This window comes from Cupressus sempervirens, chromosome 4 (genome assembly GCF_028749045.1).
Source record: "Cupressus sempervirens isolate cs-2001-9-10 chromosome 4, ASM2874904v1, whole genome shotgun sequence".
NCBI lineage: Eukaryota > Viridiplantae > Streptophyta > Pinopsida > Cupressales > Cupressaceae > Cupressus > Cupressus sempervirens.
Genome location: NC_143121.1, coordinates 660622142 through 660646032, shown reverse-complemented (window position 1 = coordinate 660646032; position 23891 = coordinate 660622142). Strand labels below are relative to the sequence as shown.

General features: G+C 34.7%; 1 protein-coding gene across 1 annotated transcript in view; it reads right to left on the bottom strand.

Annotated features, from left to right (window-relative positions):
* LOC149562985 (UDP-N-acetylmuramoyl-L-alanyl-D-glutamate-2, 6-diaminopimelate ligase) overlaps window positions 1-23891 on the bottom strand; it is a 41417-nt gene that overhangs the window by 890 nt on the left and 16636 nt on the right. Inside the window, exons 2-4 of the mRNA XM_089826426.1 lie at window positions 10528-10580; window positions 9803-10057; window positions 139-246 (exon numbers count right to left, since the gene is read on the bottom strand). Coding sequence (XP_089682552.1) covers window positions 139-246; window positions 9803-10057; window positions 10528-10580 — 416 coding nt within the window. The remainder of the gene's footprint in view (window positions 1-138; window positions 247-9802; window positions 10058-10527; window positions 10581-23891) is intronic.

The window sequence follows — 23891 nt, the reverse complement described above, 5'->3', positions numbered from 1 at the left end:
AAGTTCCATGTGACTAATGCTTAAAGTCCTCTTGGCTATTTGCATCAAATTAAATATGATAAAATTGTGTAGTTCACCAATCCAGTATCATAGCAGTAGACAAGGACAGCCAAAGGAAGGAGCAACAAATTCACTCACCTGCCTGTCCCATTGCCGTTCTGTTTTATCCTAATTTTCTTCTTCTTAGGTTTTAATGTGGATGCAACACGGTTATCATCTGTTCCAGCAGAGCTTAATTGCAAATGCCTGTAGACAAGAATATTTGAAATGAATTAGGCCAAGAAATTAATGTTTGACTAATCAAGGACTTAATTTGGCAACATGAAAGTGATAATAGAGCAATTTTTTAGTTGGGAAAAGGTAAAGAATATATTACAACTAGGAATAATTTACACGAGGCCCAACCTAAGGATGATATTCCCTAGGTCTGGTATGTTACTCTTCACATTGGATCATTACATTTTGAAGCATGTTCACAATGTAATAACCCAAATTCATTCCAAATATGGTATGCGCCATCAAGGAAAATATAATTCATGATACAGGATTATAAAATTAAGTTAAAAAAGGCTCTACCATGTCACTAGCAGCAATTTATCCAATAGTCTGCTATGACATTAATATCAACTATTAATTTGCTTCTAGAAATGCACATGAACTGACAAATGTAATGTACTCAGGAAAATCTGTTGTCATAGTCTAGAAAAATAAGCCCCTATAACATTCAAGAGATGAGCAAAAGGAATTTAAGATAACTCATGTACAAAATAGGCAAGAGACAATGAGAAGATACCATTAAAAACTACTTGAATAATGGTTATGGAACCTAATAGGATGGAAGCTGTGGAAGTCACCAAGATCAATAAGGGTTCCTATAAATTCTTCGTAAAATGAACAGAAAAAGGAAATTGGCAAAATGACCAACTCCTGAGAAAGAAAGATCAACTATATAAGATGCTATATGAAAGCTTTTCTGCAAGACTTTGGTAAAAAACTCAATCTTTGAAAATAAAATAAGCATTGGGCTTTTTAGTATAAATCAAGCCATGCAAAAAATTGTGTTTCTTCAAAAAATTACAATTAGATCTGGATTCCCTCGTATTGTTGTGTTCTTAGACACAACATAGTTTTTTATCATTATGTTCTGTCATTGAGTTGTTTTTTTATAAAACGCTAAGACTTCATTTTGAGAAATAGACTCGAAAATTCCTGCAAACATAAATAAAAAGTTGTGTCAAATAGTAAAAGAGAAACAAATATAGCTGGGGCCGAGCTTAAAAATCAAATTGCTAGTGCACAAAAAGTGATATTATATGCATCAACCTACAATCTAAAGCAAGTATTTGCAAATAGCTGAGAGAATGACAGTTCTAGGAATATTTATTAGAAATTAGCTGGTGGGATACAGATTGTTTCTCAAATTAAATTTGCCTTTACAATTACTCATTATACATTTGTGGTTCTTTTGCAGATAGATACACTCAATCTAGTTTGAATGAGATAAATAGACAAGAAATCAGATGGCAGGATCTCTTCTGTAAAGACAATCAAGCAGCATATTGCTTGACCAATCATTGAATTGATTTGGTGAGAACTTTCAAAACTTTGTAAGAATCAGAATCCAGGTTGACTCAACCTTAAATGATTATTCTTGAGTATGCTTAGACTTTTTGATGGATCCCCACTGTGTAGAAGATTCTCCTGTCATGTTGCATACTGCAAGACATAATTGAATAGAGTTTTATTTACCACAAGCAAAGTATTCAAATATTATCATTTCAAATGAATGTCCCATTATAAGCACTATTAAAGCTTTACTTTTATTTGTATGGCATTCCATTAAGACTTGACAAATACTTTCAATGTCTTCAATTTAATTGCTTTGGCTTTTCCGCAGGCAATGCTTGGCAAAAGATCTTTTTGAGAAAAGCATACTCAAGATGAGCTGCAGGAATATTTCTCATGCACTAGAAATGTTTGATAAAAAAATTTGTTCTGTTCGCTTTGATTTGTCCTGTTCTTTTCAAGAAACATGATGTTAGATTGTGCCTTCTCTGCTGCATTGGTCACTACAATGCCAATCCCCTGCTCAAGGCAGGAAAAATTGCATCCAAAGTTGAGAAGGAAGTTTGGATTAAATCTGCCCATAAGCTCTCTGCATTTATCAGTAAAACTAAGCCTTTAGTGACTTAGTCTCTTCTCGTGCAGAGGTGTCCAAACCTTCCTATTCCTCCTGCTCTAGCTCCCCGGGAATTTAAGGTTAATCTTTAAGAAGCTATTTTTCAATAGAAACATGGGCACCAAAAAGAACTTGAGGAGCTTCTCTAACTTTTGCTCCTGATGGAGAGAGCTTCGGCACAAGATCATGGGAAGGGTCAAGTGCTGGCCTAGACATCACCCTAACTTCTGTTTCAGATACTGGTCAACAATCTTGTTCCTTGGCATGGCAATTGGGTGGGGCCACAGATAGCCTTGGCCTCTGTAGGTTTCCAAAAACTGACATTTGTTGTTATTTAAGTGCTCAGTTGTTTGACTTGAAGGCAGAGCTTATTTGTATTATGCCCAGCCCAATTACTAGTAGTTAGTTTTATAGCTTACTAATCTTAGGATGTTAGTTTTAGTTCATAGTTAGCCATTTAATAAATGGTTGGTAGTTGATGCATTTCAGGAATATTATGGTTCACACCAGCCCTTTATCTGGGTACCTTCAAAAGGATAATGTAGATCTTTCTGCATATCATGGGTGAAGGACCCACACAACATCCGTTAATGCACAGAAATTGGCTGGATGATAATCGATTATCGAAAAATATAAGTGAAGAAAAGCATTCCTGATATAGAATAATTTTTATATAATCTGAAGGGTGTGAATTAAACTAGAACTCCTTTTGCGGCATTGCTATCAGGATTCAACTGTGTAGCTTTTGAGTCAAACTCATTCACCATGCTTGAATCATGGGTCAATGAGTTTGACTCAAAAACTACACAGTTGAATCCTACTAGTAATATCACTTTGACTTGCTTTGGATAACATTCCTACTTATAAAATTCTTTTTTCCCCAAAGAATTCAACTTTGTTATATATTAGTCGGTTTGATAATTTAAATAGATGCTTTGAACAAAATGCTTTAGGCCAGGTTTCCTAATATTTAGGGCAGAGAATGCTGGATGAAATATGAGCCAGCCATAGTGGATCTAGTCAACATTCAACCAACTATAGTCTACACAGCAACAGGACCCAACCCAATATATATTAAGGAAAGCAAATCTAGGGCACCGGATAGATGGTATAACATGACAGATATGGTGAAGGAGCAAACACTCCTCTGCCAATGGACCGCATTTATATATATGGAAACAGTGTTACCCCAAGTTCACGGGAGGGGGATGGCAGGGGACGAGGGGACGAGATTCTGGGACAGCAAATTTTTTAACCAAATTTGGGGATGACAAGGAGACAGCTATACAAATATAGCAAAAATATAAAATATAAGTCTGCATATATACATTGCATTCAAATAAAAACATGGATAAATCATGCCATTTAAACATCATAAAATCTTTAACATATAATATTTCAATTGTCAAACTCAATGTTATATGCATTCATAATTTAGAATTATTGTCAATGTGCATGTAATATAAAATAATAACATAAAAATTTGAAATAAATCCAAGAAAATAATTCAGAATTCATTGTCAGTAGCAACAAGAATAATGAGTTAATAACACACCTTCGAAATTGAAACACACTACTCTCATTTAATTCTGAAACTAAACCTCCAACTCATTGTAAGTGGATTGATATTAATACAAAAAGGTCTGCTATACAGTTCCAATCATGATAAAGGTTTGTTACAGTATTATGGTACCTTGATGCAACCTCCAATATTCAGCATATCTTACACAAAGAACCCAAATCAACCCAAGAGCAACCCAGCACTGATGTATTGCCACAAAATGACATCAAAATGAATGTTTTAGGTCTGTAATGCACTTTTCAGACTTTTCCAACACCTTGCAAATAGTCTGCTATATGATTCTTAGTGTGTAGCATGGTTGTAACTATTATTAGATAGTTTCTATTTACTCTCTCTTCCGCCTTTTCTAATGGTCACTCTTTTTGTAATGTTTCCATAAACTCCTCCTATTCATTATAGAAACTTTCTCTTTCTCTCTTCAGAATGTTTCTATTTCTCTCTCTTTGTTCATTATAGAAATATTCTTGTGTATACTTGTATATATAGATCATCTATGATCTCTATTTAATAACACGTTCATTATTTTACCATAACATGGTAAAAGAGCAAATTCCTGTCCTCTCCGAAAAAATTGAAATTATTAGTTCAAAATTTTAGAAATATTTGCCTGAGTGTTCAAAATTTGCATTTTTTTCCCTCCAAACCTGACTAGGGATTCGGCATCCAAATTTTTTTTCAAATTTTCTTTGTGCAAAATCGCAGGTCATTAAGATTCCATTTTCTCCTCAAGATCGTGGGCATCTTCCTCCTATTCCAAACGCGTCTCTAAGTCTAGTCACGTTTTTCTTGTTTCTTATCAATGGCTTAGACATTTTGTAGTCTTTTTTATCACCCACAGTCTCTTTTTCTACAACATGCGTGAGTTTTGTCGTCATTTTTAGTGTTTTTCTGCTACATTTTTGCTCAAAGGCGATGCTTCTCTAACCTTTCTCATGATTTCTGCCTCCATCTTTTGCATTCTTCAGCTAACACGACCCCTTGCATGGATTAAAATCTGCCTTCTTTTCAAATCTGCCCTCTATTCATGAACTCTGTAAAAAATTTCAAGTTTTTAATCCGACTAAGGTTTTTTTGAAAACCCTCGATTCCCATGTCAAATTAACAATTTTTTCGCATATTCCTAATGGGTTTTTACAGATTTCAATTGGGTTAGTCCCACTTTTTTCTGGGTGCATCATTTCTTGTGCCTCAATTTTCGAGCCACTGGAATCAAAATATGACAGTAGATTCTATCTAACTTTTTTGAGCTCTTATCCAAGTATCTCTTCAAGTTTTCTAGGTCTTTTGTCAAATTGCCTCAAAGTTCATGTCATTTCTGATATTCATGTTTTTTGCATTGAATAAATGTATCATAGCATCTCTTGACAATCTTCTCTTGGAAGGTAGTCAACAATTCAACGGAAAGAACTGCACACCTAGAAGCGGAGAACAATGACGATCTTAGAGTACCGCCAACTTGAAGTGCTTGTTCTGGGTACCGAGATTCGTCCTACCACAGTTGATGCTACTCAAGAGAAGTTTGATGAGTGTAATCATGAAGTCGTTATGCTTATTAAGCTTTCAGTTATTGATGATCAATTGCCTTAAGTGCCATCTAGTAAGACAATTGCAAAGATCTGGACAACACTGAAGGATCTCCACAAGACATCAAATAAAAGCAGAGCCTTCTTTCTAAAGAATCAGTTATTCTCTATTATTATGGATGAGCACATGTCCTTACAGGAACATCTTCTAAAGATTAAAGACATCATAGATCAGCTTGAGGCCATCGGCCATACAATGGAGGAAGAGGATATGATGGTTATTACTCTAAAAAGTCTACCATCATCCTATGAGCACTTTATTGAGACACTCAACATTAGTGCCTCTAATGTTGAGCTCAAATTTCTAGATTTGTGCACCAAACTTCTGCAGCAGGACCATTGGAAACAACAGTTTGGCAACAGTTCTCCTTCATCCTCCTCTGAACAAGCTTTTTCAGCCCAATCCTTTAACAAGGATAAAGGCCCATCTCAATCATCTGCTCAGTCTCAAAATAGCTCCAAGAAGAAGCGAATCCGATGCAACTATTGCCACAAATTTGGTCATGCGATCCAAGAATGCAGAACACGCATTGTTTTTGACCAGCAAAAGCAGGGAGGGTCTTAGCCACAGGCCAACATTGCAGAACATGCAAATCTCTCTAAACACCTTGAGGCTGCCTCTTACGCTTTTTGAGGACATGCAAATTTCTATTTTTTGAAGATAGATTGACCATTGAGGGAAGCTATAATTAGATAGTTTATATTTACTCTCTCTTCCATCTTTTTCTAATGGTCACTCTTTTGGTAATGTTTCCATAAACTCCTATTTGTTAAGGAAACTCTCTCTCTCTCTTAATAATGTTTTCTGTTTCTCTCTCTTTGTTCGTTATAGAAACATTTTTGTGTATACTTGTATATATAGATCATTTATGATCTTTGTTTAATAACACATTCATTATTTTACCATAATAGTAACCACGTTCTTAATTTCACCATTCTTAATGTGATGTTGTCAAATACTAATTAGAGGACCCCAAGTAGCAAGAATTAACTACCAAACAATAATAAGCATGTTAGGGTGAACTTGGACATAGGGGTCACTTTAATATAAAAAAGAATAGTTTTATAAAAGATTAAAAAAAATTCAAGTGTTGTCATTGCCCATCTAATCAAGGACGCCCATATGTTCCAAGGACTTCCAAGAAGTCCCCAAAGCTACCCCAACCATCTGCAGGACATAGGGATGTCCCCAAATTTTTCCCTAAGTCCCCAAGTATCCTGTGAGTTTTCAAAAAAAGGGAATAGGGTGGGGGCATCCCCAAGTCTCCAGAACATGCAATACGGAGATTGGGGTTTTTAGGGCAGGGACATGTCCTCAAGTAACACTAGCAAACAGACTTTGGCAAAATACACCTTTGATATGGCACATGATTGTAACCAAAAAAAAAAGGGTCTTTTAAAAACCTCAAGTGTGATATTATTCAAGTTTCAAAGATTTAAAATTTAAAATCACCTAACATTGTGGTCTTCGAGATCTGTTTTTCCCGCTATAAATGAAGTATTACCTTACCTTATCTTCTTTAAGATTCAACTTTGCCCCCACAAATGTAGTTTTACAATCCCTTGTATAAACTGAAAAATCTTGTTCATCAAACCCTATCTTTGAAATTTGCTATCCCCATTATTGATGGAATTCAATATTCATTTGATCAAAGAAACTTAAAAGTCAGACAGTTATATTTATACAGATGGCACATGATTCAAAAACCATATGTAGCAACTACAATCAAAATCGTGCTATTAACCACCACAAAGAGTCTTACAGCCTTTTTACACACCTGCAGGAATACCATGTTAGAATCCAGGCAATAAATCACAAATATATAGTGCAAGCATATAAGTTATATGATAAAAAGTTCAGTTCCAAGTGCGTGCTGCTGGCACAAATGCTTGGAAATGTTGTCTCTTGACCTTTTTTCATAGAAAGTTAGAAAACTACATCAATTTCATGCCCTGAGGAGGTAGCACAATGAACATATAGCACGGGTTTTGAAGTTAATATGAGAACAATAAAAACTCCTGAGTTTACTAATACATTAGTTTTCTTTTTATAGCTCAGGCTTCAAATTAAGTTGAATAGATTATTGGCACCTGTTTTTGAGATAACTAGCATGGCTCTGAAAAAAAAATAAAGGAGAAAAAAATGGTCTTCATTCTCAACTCTCCAGCATGAACTCTGAGGTGTTTTATTTCTCAGCCTTTTATAATTCTCTCAAATAAGATGAGAGACTCTTTATAACTATTGGGAGAAAGTTGTAGTTAAGGGAATACAACGCAAAATCAATCAATCACGGAACCGATTATACCTACTAAATACTTCAGAGTTCAGAATACTAACAGCAACATTATACCTCTCAGTCCTTTTCCTTCAGATCTCAAAAATAGGGCTACATTTTCTTGCAGGCAATAGAGATTTTAATTCATGTGATCCTAAAGAAAGCAGAACACCCCGATCCCTTCTGAATGTATCTAATACACATAAATTTTATGCAATTACTAATTTTAGCTCGTAACCGATGGACATTGGCTCTTGAACATCAGCACAAACTTATCTAGATTCTAATATTTTCATTCATGGAAACGGCAAACAGATCAAATAATATTTGATCAAACCAAAAGTTATGGGGTGAAATAACTACTTTTTCTCCAACCACTTATATACTAACAAAAAAACTAGTCTTAATGCACAAGATTGCAGTGCCGACCTGTACACATAAGGAACATGTATAGTAATTATATTTATAAAAACAACAACAATATTTTTCATGAAAATGAGCACCACACTTTCTCGTGCAACCATTTGACTGACTTATGCACACCTTACAATTACCAGATTAGTATAACCACATTGACCAAAATTCTGGTTAAATTTGTAAAACCATTGATAAGCAAAACAAGTTAAGAAGACTAGCCTTAAACATCATCTCAACAATATTCTCATCTTAACCCTCGTGTCTTCAGCATTAAACTATCTTGTTGAAACATTCTCATCTCAGCTCCTACATCTTTGACATAATAACATATGACATTGTGTTCTTCCTTCCTGACCTTTGAACCCTTGTGGTTATTCACCTTAGAATTTAGCTTTGGCAGTATGCTGCACCCCTGCCACAGCTAGCCACCTGTCAGGAACCCTTTAATGAAACTAAATGCTTTATTGAAAAAATTATTGTCATATATATCTGTATGTGTGTGTGTGTGTGTGTGTGTGTGTATATGATATTTTTGTCTGTATATGTGCATCTACGTATGCATTGATATAGGTATACTAAAAGCATCTTCAAATGAAGACCATATTGTTGGAAGGTTTCCCATTGGGCTTAAGTAGCATAATGATAACATCTGAACAATTTTATTCAATTTAGTGTTGTAGCAAATGTTTCTTGCTTTTATGTACAACCAAAAGAATGGGCTAATATTCAGAGAACTGGACCTGCTTCTGACATTTATCAATCACTTGTAACTATCGAACGCATGTAGGATGACAGTTGAAAACATGATGTTTTTGCATGTGGCAAAGGACATCATCAAGTGAGAAGAAATCACTAGCCAAACCAAGCAAAATATGAGGCCTGGAATTTCAAGTGCAACCGCAGGCATTGCACTCTGGAGAAATCACTCAACCCCATTCTCAACCATTTTGTATGCACAGTTTGAAACTTCCACAACAACACTACAGGAAACAAATGCAGCCATGTCTGCAGACCAAGAATTCCCAAGTTACCAAAATCTGCAGGTTTTGAAGAGGTTTTAACAAAATTAAACAAAAAATGTATCCTGTGAATCACCCAGGGCCCATTTTTTAGTGGACATACCTGGGCAATTCTGGGGTTAAAGAACTCGGTACCCAATGGAATCAACATAGGTACCCTTTCTGGTTTCAAATCCAGGCAATTTCATTCCTAATTGCGGTAAAACAGAAAAAACACTAAATTTTTAATTTATTATCAATAGTTCATTTTAATAAACTTTAATATTCAACAATCTTTTATACTAATATTCACCATCCAGTGTGGTGTTCCAAATCTTTTCCTGACATGCTAAGAATACTCTGGAAAAATGATTTGATTAGATTGGATGTTGAAAAGTGATTAATTATACCATACCAGTACACAATTCCTTGTCCATGTCAGTAATGATGAGAAGCAAGGAAAATCTAAAGAATCATGTCAAAAATTGGATTTCTTTCAAAAACTTGGTTCAGTGAAGTGAACAATATATAGAGCAACAAATACATAAGCATGATAAGTATGCGTTCCATATAACACATCTCTAATCCACATTAATCCTAATTATAAAAAGAAAATGTTCCATAAATGAAAATAATAATCAAATAGGAACATAAAACAAATAGTAAGGTTGCATTAAAAAGTTGAGTCCACTCCTTCAATAGCTTCTATTATTCAATAAATCATAATATATCAACAGATCAAAAATGTGCGCATAGCTGGTACATACTTCTCACGGCCTGCAAGGAAGTTCACAATGCTATCTGGAAGCATTCCATCTTTCTTTGCACTTCCAAAACTCAACTGATCTTCAGCAGACATGGGATCAGAACTCTCTTTGGACCTAGATTTGTCTTGGCTATCTATCTCCTGCTGATGTTCTTCATTTAATCCTGCAGGTTTGTCAGTTGCCTTCAGCTGCAGTTGAAGTTCTTCTTTCTTTGCTGCCTTCTGTTTGCGTCTTTTCTTTGCTTCTACAGCTACTCTGAAGCAACGAAAAGCCAAAAAGTAAGAGAGCAATCCTGAAAATGCTCAGTCTTTCAGCAATATACAGCAGGAACAAAATCAAATTTACTCAAAAATTTATTAGAGTAATTCACATATGCCTAGTTATGGCATCAAACCTAGGTGGCAACTACTGAAATACGTCAGCTATGGAAAAACCAACAAAAGGTCAATTGCATGATTAACCTAACCATGAACCTGCTATCCATGTTACAGGGTACCATGCATAGATGTCCATGCATTTTTTACTTTCAAATTTGCTGCAAACTTGACTTGAGAAGACACAGTCAGAGATAACATTAGATCCATAGGTGGGCTGATCAGATAATTTTTGATTAAAGAGTCAACTTATTATTCTACATAAGTGATCTTGAAGTTTGGGAATAACAAATATACCAAAGAAAGTTAAGCCTGGTCTATTCCCTATATAAAACACATACATAGGGATACCTTATTCGATTTTCCCTCTCAGTTTTTCGTAGGTTACTTGCCTCTTCTTTACCCTGCAGCACGAAAGTGAACATTCAGATACATGCAAGTTAAAAATGTCATTATAATTTGTTTATTATATATCAAAGCAAGAAGCTCTGTCTTGCCAAACAATATATGATAAAATTCCAGCTATCATTTAAAGATAGGCTTGTCTTCAAAGTGAAGACTTGCATATTTAGTTGGATGCCAGAGCCCCATAAAAACATTTCTCAGCATCCAAAAGGGAAAGGTGTTCCTGGTTGGCTGAAGCTGTATTTTACTATTTAACAATAAATGTAATACTGAGAAACATTTAGTATCTAATCCTACCATAGTATAAATGTGATGCCCGAGCCCCACATCTCAACATAAACAAGAAAGGAATGGTGGCATTAGCATTAAGCCACAGTGCTTCTTACGAAAACAAGAGTTATGCACATTGTATTATTATCATTCTGTAAGACAATATATTGCAAATATCCCAACAAGAAAGTTTAACTCATTTCAGCCTTACCCATAGAATGATAGCAATAGCCTAATGGGTAATGCCATGACCCGTGATAACAAGCTAGAACTCATTGGTGAATCATAATAACATTTTGAGATTATGTGATTGTACTGAAGACAAAAATATTTGTTCCATCAAATGTTACTGTCATACTGTGGATCCAACAATGTTACCATAACTCATATCATGGTTATCTTGATGTCAGTGCATATATAGTTTATTCCACAATTTTTTTGCCCAAACCACACATATTATCATCAGCATTTGACAGTTGGAACAAATGTTTATTTTGAAAGATTAATTTCACAGACCCACAATCGAACAAACAATAATACCACTATTATAAAATGGGATGAAGTGATGTAAAATGATTGAGAGGCCATAGGAATTGCCTCCATTTATACACTCACAATAAGTTACGTAAGTGTAGCATGACACATTACAGATCTAACCTGCAATACATACAAGAGTGAGTCACACCTACATGGAGACATTTACACATGCAAGCTACAATAACCAAATGGTATTCCACATTGATAACTCAAAGGGTCCTGAAAAAATGGGTATCAAGTTGGTTCATATGTTCTTTTTATTGCTGTAACCATTTCTATTTTATTTTATCCATGTTATTCTCAAGGGACACCAATCTTTTGTTCAGACTTTCAAGGTTTCTCCATTTTCACCTCTTTACTCTGCCTTCAAGCGGACTATCTGGAATCTGGATTGCAAGGCAGTAGCTTGTTATCTTTTTGTGATCTAATAACTGTCCAACAAAAACTAACTTCCACAAATTGCTGAAAGATAAAAAATGCTCTGATACCAAAATAGTCCATAGACTCTCAACTTGTAGAAGAATTAAACAATCAAAAATTGATTTACTATTGTTCTACTTAATTTATCAAATGGTAACTTTTAGAAGAGATAAACGTTGCTGCAAAATAGGAACAAATAACATAGTGGAAATTAAAGAATTCAACTCAATAGACTCATATTTCTTATACCATGGAAACCCTCAATAAGGGAAAAACCAGCTTTAATAGTGGTTAATGCACTTATACCATAATAATATTAAAAGATTATTAGGCAAATAGTTGCTAAAGCCCTCTACTCCAATAGATGCATATTGCATACTGATACAATTGCAAAGCCTCCAATTACAACAATGAGCTAGCGAAATCTTCCTCTATTTCAATCAATACACACTATTTTTCCTCCCCTTCTTAGAATCATAATTAACCTCTATATATATTTATGTTCATACTACAGCAGAAGCTGACAGTGGAAATGTCATCTCATCATTTCAAATTCCTTTGTACACAGTCGAGGGTCAATCCTGAAGAGCACACAGAAAATACTGAGGGGGGGTGCCAGGGTACTTCTAAAAACATGTAACCAGGTGAAATGTAGAAAGAGCAAACTTCAAGAAGCAAACACAGAATTTCACACGAAAAAACCTTTTAGATAAAAAACAACACCACACAATATCTTTCATTAACAAAGTGGGCACCAACCCATATTCTTTATTCCTGAGGTTTAATATCTGGGTGGAAGTGTATTTCTGTTGGGAGCACATTTGGATGAGTTTCAGGACAAAGGTTGCACCTGATTCAGGAACTGCATTGTTGTAGCAGCCTATAGCAGGCTTGTAACAGGTATCTTAGTTATTACTCTTAAATTCAGTCTTTTAGTACTTCAATCTCAATCTCCTCACTCAGCTATTGTAAAGTTAATGTGAATCTATACATAATCTGTGATTCTGTAATGTTTATCTCTGTTTTGAATGGAATATATCCAAAACCTTGCCATTGCAGCCTTGTTATTGAACAGTGTTCTAAAAAAACTGACAGCAGTATTATAAAAAATACATTATCTTTGTAATGAGTTACAGTGCAAAAAAATTCAAAAAAAAGCAGGGTTGTATGTTACAATATTCTCCTCATTCTTATTTGTTGGTACCTGGAACACAAATCAATCTTACAGAAATATTGCACCATGGAGTACATCAGTTAATCCATAAACCGTAGGGATGGGATAGTGATTCTTAATAGTTTTTATATTAAGTGTCCTGTAATCCAGACACATCTGCATAGTACCATCTTTCCTTTTTACCAATACGACCGAAGAACCAAAAGGGCTAGAACTAGACTGCATATGCCCCTTACAAATCAATACCTTAATTGTTGACTCAATCTCTTCCTTCTATCTCTTTGAGTGGTGATAAGATGAGGTAATGATAGGTTTCACTACTTCTTCTGGTTCGATGGTGTGTGCTGTGTTCAAAACCCCTCTTGCAAGGTAATCCAAGTGGAATATTGTTGACAACCCTACTATGTTTGTCTAGCATAAATTGCATATCAATAAACGGTCTTCCCTTCTTTAGGAATAAATTTATCAATGATCGTGCAATATGTTTCCCATTCTACTTGTTGACGTCTAAATGCTACATCCATCCTTCTGGAAGTCACAACCCTTGGACATCCATCTGATACACCTTTTAAAATTACTTCCTTCCCATTGTGTTGGAAACATAGTAACGAGATTCGAGAATTTTGATAATATCTACATAAAGAATGTAAACATTGAAAGCCCAAAACCAGATTCACATCACCCATCCTACCACATAGAATTCTTCGCTTATTTGATGTCTCCACAAAGTGATGTCTAGCTGTTAAATTATTTGTTTACAAGGGACAGTGAGTATGTCCTCCATAACTACCTTGAAACCCTCAAAGTTTAAAGCCTTAGATTTCATCCTCGTCACTATTCATTTATCAATGAAGTTATGTGTAACAATGCTATCAACTAAGACAATCACCTTATTACCTTGTAAAATGCTACAAATTCTAAAAGTCTGATACTTGAGTGCCGCTAAAAAAAGTTCACTTGTGAACTGAACTTCTTGTTTCCTCTTCTTCCATTTAGGTTCAAGATCTTTCTCCTCTGATTCTTCATCTGCCATTGCTTCTATGTTGCATACTCATCCCTTCTTGAAACAACTAATAACCCAGTCCCATGATTCCCCATGATTAAAACACAACTTCTTCCTTTGAAGTTCATTCTTATGATCTTCCACCTTGTTGAATTGAGGAGGTAACGACTTTGGTTGGAAACTATCATTGTAAAAGGGTTGCTTATGCGACCTTAATAGAATATTTTTATGACAGTCTAATGTCCTCAACTAGAACTATACTTGATTTACCCTAAAATTCCCAACTAAGTTTTGGATTGCATTTGGAAATGACTATTTGTAACATTCCCTACTAGGAGGCCCAATTCCCAATGATTAACATACAGCACTATGCATTTAAATCAGGTTAAATTAAGAAACAATCACTCATTCATAATATAGAATACTTTAGCCCCAATTCTTACTTCTCTCCTAAACATCAACCCTGAGGATGGGAATTTATTTGTCCATAGGCCACTTGTTCACCAATACAAGAAGGCTCCCTTAAAAGCATTGGGAATGCACGTTCATACCCATCTTGGGACTTTTTCCCTCAAAGCATAGGAAATACATGTCCTTACCCATTTTGGGATTCTCCTCCTACCCTGACACAACCATCCTATCCTCTTAATGGTATTAGTGAGTGATTAAGGGATAGGCTATGTATTTATTATTATGTATTACAAATATACATATACATATAACAAAACTATTATATAATTCTGATCTCACTATTATCAACAGATATATATAATATACATATTAGACCATATAAGGGCTTCTTATTCAAATATATATTCTGTAAACCAGTATGCAACTCATAGATAAGTTCAGCACATAGATTTGTTGTCACACAATGCTTGCCAGCAATATAATATATATTTTCAAAACACCATGTCCAAGATGATCCTCATGGACACTCTCATTAGGCCTACTATTCTCTAGGGTTCTATTGTTTGGGGACCCTCACTTTCAGAGTCAGATTGGGCCTCTGTGGAAAGGATTCAGGTTCTTCTCTGACGCATCATCAGATGCAAGGAGACAATTCCACATCACATCATCCTTGAAAACTAAGAATCATTTCATTTTTCATTGTTGTATTTACAATGAGATTAGGGGGAGATTTTGCTGCCTCTTTCGGGAGTCTCGATATCTCTCTACCTTTTTCGGATACACAAACCAGTGGTGCCTTGCCCTATACATCCAAGAGGCTACCAGACTTTGGCACCATTCATTTTAGCTTCGTGGCCACACTCACACTCTAGTCGGCTTATTACCACCTTCACGGGTCTCCATTTGGATTAGGAAACCAAGTACCAACTTGGCCCCCCCCTCATACTTTTCCAGATCAGTTTAGACCCCGCAAAGGCTCCTTTCTCAACATTGGCATACTCCGTCCATCAAGACTCCTCAGAGATGGTGGTCCCTCTTGACACCTCGGAGACATTCCAAGGACACTCGTCCTACCCTCCAGTCCACAAGTTCTTTCATGGAGCTTCAAGCTCCTAAGTGTGGGGATTTTTTTAACTCACATTTTCCATTTTTTTCTATCATGGGACGCAGACTTCCAGCATTTCAGACACAATTTTGGTGGGTTTTGAAAACACTGTGATTGTCTTTGCAACCAAAAACAACTGTGTTGTCAGTATTTGTTTGTTGTTTTTTCCTTCTTTTTGGCTGCAATTTAATCCCAACAAAACCCTAATCCGAAAAAAACGGGCTTCTGGTTATAGGTTTCTACATATTTTTTAGCAGTTGAGTTTTGTAACCCTAAACTCGACTAGGGTTTCTCAAAAAACAAGGAACATTTTATTCTGATAGTTTTTTTAATTTTTGCAGCTCATTTACAGTCTATTTTTCATTTTAAATTTGTTTTTCCAGCGTGGTCCATTTTGCAAGTTGTGCAGCATCTGCCTCAAATTTTGTGCCTTCATACGGTTCGCCAACAACCTCTGTTTCAGTGATGGCATCTTTAACCAACATTATGTTGGAAAGTAGCCAACGGTTTAATGGTTGCAATTACAACACCTAGAAGCAACGCATGATAATGATATTTGAATATTGTTGTCTTGAAAAAATCTTATTGGGTAAAGAAATTTTTCCTACTCAAGTTCAAACAGATTAGGATAAATGGGATGAAATCATGAACGTAATCGGAAAGTTGTCACGTTGATCAAACTCTCAATTACATTTGATCAACTCCCTCAAGTGCCTTCCAGTAAAATAGCTAAAGAAATCTAGGACATCTTGAAGGATCTTTATGAGACATCCAACAAGAGTCATGATTTTTTTTCTGAAGAATTTGTTGTTTTTGATGGATGAGAAGAAAAATCTCCAATGTATTTGCTAAAAATCAAAGATCTAAATGACCAATTAGAGGCTATTGGCTGCAAGATGCAAGCAACAGTTCGGAAGCCATGACAGTTCTCTCAACAGAAAGGATCAAGTGAATCTTCAACATCTTCAAAGAAGAAGAGTGTTCAGTGCAATTATTGTCACAAGCTTAGTCACATGAAGAAAGATTGCAGGAAACGGTTGGCAGCCACAGTTTTCTCAGTATGGGTCTCAGCAAAAGGCCCTAGTTGTTTCATATTCAAATGAGAAGAAGGTTGTCTCTTATGCATTCTGATCAGCTCATATTATAGGTGGGTTTTCATAATTTTTTCTCTTAAAAAATTTCAGTTGTGTTTTTCTATTTTTCTTCAAAAATGGACATCTGTATACTCTGATCCATATTCTTTGAATTGTATCTCTGCTTTGTTTGGTTTTAGTCGATTTGTGTCTAGTATCTGCAATATGTGAAGTTCACATGGGATGTTCCTTCAAGGTTTTTGTTAATTTTATAGGATCCCTGATAGAAATAATAACAGATTTATATCAGACTTTTACTTACTTGAGTATCTCAAATGTGACAAGTAGACACGTTCAAATATGTTTCTAATATGCTGTGACTGGAATGCCGAATGCTGACAGGAATGCATTTTGTAATCTGCAATGTTTCTTTATTAACCCTGGGACTGCAAGTGTGTTATGTCTTTCATATTGCCTTGTCCACCGATGAGAACAATTTTATATATATATATATATATATATATATATAATTGTGAATAGTTGTGACCCCATAGGGGCATGACTCTACGCGGGGTCATGACCCTACATGGTCATAAACTAATGTTTTGCTAAGCATAAACATACAATGGTTTAATCATGCCTAAAGATATGTTCGATAATGATCTTAATACTTATCGAAGGCAATACAAGTAAGACCCGATCCCTGATCGGAGATGATAGATAATTCTAAAAGTAATCCAATGCAGTCGAAATGACAGAACCTGATGTGAATCGGTAACAGCAGTAATATGCTTGATCTAAACCATATCTGTCTAAACTATATGTATACATATCTGCACATATATAGGTATGCATATTATCATATGTATATATATATATATATATATAAGACAGAGATAACACATTCAGATGCTCAATATTATTCGACTGAAGCTAAACTTTCAACACTCCCTCTCTAGCAAGGGAGAAGTAATAAAGAATCCAGATATTAGAATATCCACACATGATACATTATTTGACACTACCACTCTAAGAAATAGAAACTCTTCAAATAACATAAATCACAATGCTATGAACACTATCATAACATAAATTATGATCTCTAATTGTCCGAAACAATATCTAGAGTAATCATAATGAATTTGTTATTCATGACTTCCGAACTATCCGGACCAACAGTCATAATAACAGGCCTATCATTTGTAAGATTGTCACCTTACAAAGATTAACTTCTAAATATATATGTCCGTGAAAGATCGTCACCTTTCATTACATTTCTGAAGCAACAATTATAGAAGCATAAACACATATGAATTGAAATTAAATTCAATGTTCAAAATTACAATTTAATCATACCAAATTTTTCTCTGAAGTATACCAACTTCACTTTAGCAAGAGCCTTGGTAAAAATATCAGTTGTCTGTTCATTATTACTGATGTACTCAAGTTTAATGATATCTCGATCTACCATATCTCTGATGTAGTGATAGGGAATTTCAATATGCTTTGACCAATTGTGAAACACTGGATTAGCTGATAGTTTAATACAACTCTTGTTATCACAATGAATGATGGTAGGCTTCGAGGCTTCTCTGAACAGATCAAATAAGAGCTTTCGTAGCCATACAGTTTCTCTAGCTCCAAAGGAGGTGACTGTGTATTCTGCTTCTGTAGAGCTTAGTGCAACTAAGGACTGTTTCTTGCTGAACTAGGAAATCATCCCAGACCCAAAACTGAAGCAACATCCTGAAGTACTTTTATGCTTAGTAGAACTACTTGCCCAATCTGAATTTGAAAAACCATGAAGATTTATCTCGACTTGATCATATTTGATTCCCATGCCAATAGTTCCTCTTAGATATCTTAGAATATGTTTAGCTGCCATCAAGTGAATCTTCTTTGGTGTAACCATGAATTGACTCAAGGTGTTAGTAGCATAGCATATGTCAGGACGAGCATTTACTAAATACATCAATGAGCCAATGATTTGTTTGTAGAGAGTAGGATTAGCAAGTTCAGATTTATTCATGTCATCCTTCAATTTATGTAGATTAAGTTCCATAGGGGTAGAAGTTGGTCTGCAGTCCATCATTCCAAACTTAGTTAGAATATCAATAGTATATTTTCCTTGGTTTAGAAAGATGTAGTTCCCCTTTTGCCAAACTTCTAGTCCTACGAAGTAGTGAAGAAGACTTGAGTCTTTCATGTCAAATTCAGCTGTCAATTCTTGTTTGCATTTTCTTATTAAATGTTCTTCACCTGTAATTAATAAGTCATCAACATATAACACCAGAATAATCATATCTACTTTGAAATATAGATTAGGATCAACTTCATTTTTAGAATACCCTAGCTTTGTAGGATAGCCGCCTATTCTTTCACACCACGCTCTTGGAGCTTGTTTGAGCCCATATAGTGCTTTCTTTAACTTGCATACATGAGTATCTTGTTGTGAGCAATAAACCCTTCAGGTTGTTCAATATACACTTCTTCAATTTCACCATTTAGAAAAATTGTCTTAACATCCATTTAATGGACTTTCCATCCTTTAGATGTTGCAATGGCTAAGATGGTTCTAACTAATGTATACCTAGCAACTAGAGCAAAAGTTTCCTCATAATCGATACCTTCCTTCTATGAGAAACCTCGTGCTACAAATCTAGCTTTGAACTCAATGCTGCCATCAGGTGCATACTTGAGTTTGTATAGCCATTTGGAAGATATTACTGATTTGTTTTTAGGTCTAAGTACAATGTTCCATACATCATTTTTTAATATTGAAATGTATTCTTCAATCATGGTTTCCTTCCAAGGTTGACTTGATAAGGCTTCTTTAGTGTTAGAAGTTTCCAATTTGATAAATTTTGTTACTAATGCAAAGTAACCTTATTGAGTTCTTGTTTTATTGCTTACTTTTAATACTTCATCAGATTCAACATGATTTTCTTCTATGAATTTTCTGGCCCAAAGTGGTCTCTTTTTATTGTTGTTATTTTCAACATCATCAGAAGTAGGTCTAGGAGATGAAGTGTCGTTCTCCCTCTCATTCTCTATCGGATGATCTTCATTTGTCTCAGTGGTAGGTTCTGTGAATATCTCGTCATTATTTTTAGAAAGGTAGAAGGCAACATCTTCTTCAAATTTAACATCCCTGCTGATTTCAATTGTTCTTTGACCTGGGATATGTATTACAATAATAGATAAGTCGTCTATTATTAGTTAATGGTTATCTTGTAAACATCTTAAACTTTAGTTTGCTTTCGTTTTTACTTTCTCTAGAATAGAATGTTTCTATTCTTTATGATCATTCTTTTGTATAAATTGACCTCTCGGTCTCTGTTAATAACAAGCAAGTATTTACCAATTACATTCTCCACACTTAGCAGTCACCTTCAGTTCACATCAGTGCACCATCACTGATCGGGCGACTAAGTCTATTGTTGCAGTAGATCTTGAGAGAATTCCTTTCTTTCCAGATGGTTCTAGCTTTGTTCTATTTTCTTTAGGAATGTGTACATAGATTGGACACCCAAATATCCTTAAGTGACTTAGATTTGGTTTGATGCCTATAAATACTTCTTCTGGAGTGGTATTGCCTAAAACTGAGTGCAAACATCAATTTTGAATGTAAACAGCACTGTTAGATGCTTCAACCCAGAACGAAGTATGAAGGTTTTGATCATGCATCATAGTTTTAGTTGATTCAACAATTGATCTATTCTCGCGTTCTACAACTCCATTTTGTTGAGGATTATAAGGTACAAAAAACTCCCTCTTAATCCCAATAGTAATGCAGAAATCTTTAAAAATTTCAGAGGTGTACTCTCCTCCATTATCTGATATTAAAGTTTTGATTTTCTTTCCTGACTGATTTTCTACTAGAGCTTTGAATTCTTTGAATTTAGAGAGTACTTCACTAGATTCATTTTGTTTTAGGAAATATATAAGTTCTTCTAGAATAATCATCAATAAAGATTACATAATAGACGCACCCATTTAGAGAGGGTACAAACATATGGGACCACATAGGTCAGAGTGAATGAGTTCAAGAATTGCTTTAGATTTATGAACACTATTGAGAAAAGTTTTCTTGATATTTTTACCTAGGGCACAACCTTTGCAGACACCTAAATGATCTGATTTTAGATTAGGTAATCCTTTGACAATTTTTTCTATTGTTGATAATGCTTGAAAATGTAGGTAACCTAGTCTCCTATGCCATATTTCCGTAGACTCTAAGATTTCATGACTTAGTGCAAAATTTTGTTGATTACAGAGTTTATATAAACTCCCGTCTCTAAAACCAATAGTGATAGCTTTCTTGATATTAGTATTTTTAGGCCAAGATAGAACTCTGTCTTTTTGAAAAGCAATTATGTATCCTTGATCAGAAAGGCCAGATATAGAGACTAGATTTATTTTAATTCCAAGTACATATAAAACATCGTTGAGTTGAAGAGTAATGCTAGAATCTAGTTGAATAGAGCAAAACCCAATAACTTTAATTGGATGTGTGGAGTTATCCCCGATGGTTACTTCTTCTAAGTGGCATTTTGAAAAGTTTTCGATTTTGTCTCTAAAACCTATTATGCGTCGAGATGCTCCATCGTCTATGATCCAAGTGTTTTTGTTTGAGTTTAACTCACTGGAGAGTGCTAGATAAAATGCATGATTTTCTTCTACTTCCTCTTTTTCTTCTTTTATTTCTACTAGAGCAACTTGAATTCTTTTACATTCAAGGCAAACATTATGAGAGTGACCAATTTTGTCACATTTAAAACATCTCACTTTTGACCAATCTCTTTTCTTATAAGGTTTGTTGGATTCTCTCTTATTTCGATTGAATTTCCCTTTCCTATTGAAACTTGCTTTAATGTCTCCCTCTTGATTTAGGTTTATCCCCCTTGAGACTAATCTTGATTCCTCTTGAGTGCATTCATTCTTGAGTAATTCAAATTTTGGAACCTCAGGTCGAGAGCTTAGTCCTCGAATAAAAGTCCCCTTAAGGCAATCATGTTAAGTTCTTTATCATCAACTTGACTTCCAATTGTAGCAAGCTGATCTTTTAGTTAAGAGATTCTTAGAAAATAGGAAATAATAGTTTCCGCACTATTTATTTTTATGTATATTAAATCTTGTTTTAATGTCAGCGACCTACTAGTATTATTAATTTCAAATGTTGTAGAAAGGCTAGAAATAGAGGGGAGAATATGATCTTTAACAGAGTTTATAATTATTTTCATGGCTTTATTGTTGTGCCTTTTCCACATTTTTCTCTGGATCATTTTCTGGAATAGTTTTATTTGTTTCTGTATATTCTTCTAATTCCATTTCTCTTAGGATTATCATGACACGAATCTTCCATGAAGAAAAGTTTGAAGCCCCCTCCAATCTATCCTCTAACCTTAAGTGGTTAACCATTTTTGAAGAATTTAAAAAATGGTGAAGTCTGAATAAAATATAAATTTTATATAAGTTATGAATAAAATTTCTTATCAGTATGGCTCTGATACCATGTTAATTTTATAGGATCCTTAACAGAAATAATAACAGATTTATATCACTTTTACTTACTTTAGTATCTTGAACGTGACAGGTAGATTACCTTCAAATATGTTTATGCTATGTTGTGACTGGAATGTCAAATGCTGACAGGAGTGTATTTTGTAATATTTAATGTTTCTTTATTAATCTTGGGACTGCAAGTATGTTATGTCTTTCATATTGCCTTGTCCACCGATGAGAACAATTATATATATATATATATATATATATATATATAATTGTGAAGAGTTGTGACCTTGTAGGGACATGACTCTACATGGCCAAAGGCCACATAGGGTCATGACCCTACATGGTCATAAACTAATTTTTTGTTAACCATAAACATACAATGGTTTAATCATGCCCGAAGATATGTTCGATAATGATCTTAATACGTATCGAAGGCAATACAAGTAAGACCCGATCCCTAATCGGAGATGATGGATAATTCTGAAAGTAATCCAATGCAGTCAAAATGATAGAACCCGATGTGAATCGGTAACAGCAGTAATATGCTTGATCTAAACCATATCTGTCTAAACTATATGTATACATATCTGTACATATATACGTATGCATATTATCATATATATACCAAAGTTGCATGTATACGGATACGGATAGAAATACAGATACAGTCTTGGGTATGGATACGGCCATTTTTTAAGATCCTTAATATGGATACAGTTGGATATGACATCAATAAATATCACATACACATATTTAACACAATTTTCTAAGTTATTAGACGAGTTTTTCATTAGCTCAGAAACAATAAGGACATAGAAATGCTACATAAATATTTATAAGTTATTTTTACACTTTACAATATGCAGAAATAGTAGAGTTGCATTAGAAGATAACCCAACAAAACGGGTTGCTGAATAGAACAACATTTTAGTTGTCTTTCTCATTTGGTGTGGGTTTTGTTTATACCATTTTTTAAAACAATTGTATTATTATTATTTTTACATTAAATTTGGGAGGATTTATGCCTAATCTTAAAAAACATCAAATTATGTAGTATTTGGCACGGTTGGAAATCAACTTTTTTTAGGCTGACATGGGTGCAATATTCAACGTGTATCCAAGGAGTATTGGATACGTTTTCAAATTGGATACAAGGATACGTGTTCCCAAGGAGGGACAAAGGACTTTCCGGCAACTCTGATATATATATATATATATATATATATATATAACATATTCATATGCTCAATATTATTCGACTGAAGCTAAACTTTCAATAGTTTTTACCGTTTTTCTCCAAAAAGTGATGCTTTGAAATCTTCAAAACATTACATCTTGCAATATGTTTTGGGGCATCATGCTCATTTACAAAGTTTGGAGGGTTTGCCAATTTTTGTTCACAATCATGCTGATTGTTCTCAAAGTTACAATCTTTGTGATCATTTTAATCACCAATTTTGCAGAATCTGGGATGGTCAGTGGAAGAGTCTGCAACAGGCTGTACTCTCTTGTTGCAAATCATTCTGATGAAGCAAACCACCTTCTCCGTTTTCTAGGTACACTTGGTCATTAACATTTTGCAAATCCAGGGAAGGTCTCAGTAGCAGCAGAATGTTCTAAAGTTTTTGTGATTACAAGACATGCACTGTTTTCTACTAGTTAATATAATGACCATTAAGGGAAGGAGTTAGATTTTTTACATTTTTAGTATCTCACCATATTTAGCTAATTCTAGTCTAAATTGAACAACCAAAGTAATCAAGTCCAAAGAGGATCCAAAAGTTGTGTGCAAATTGAAGAAAG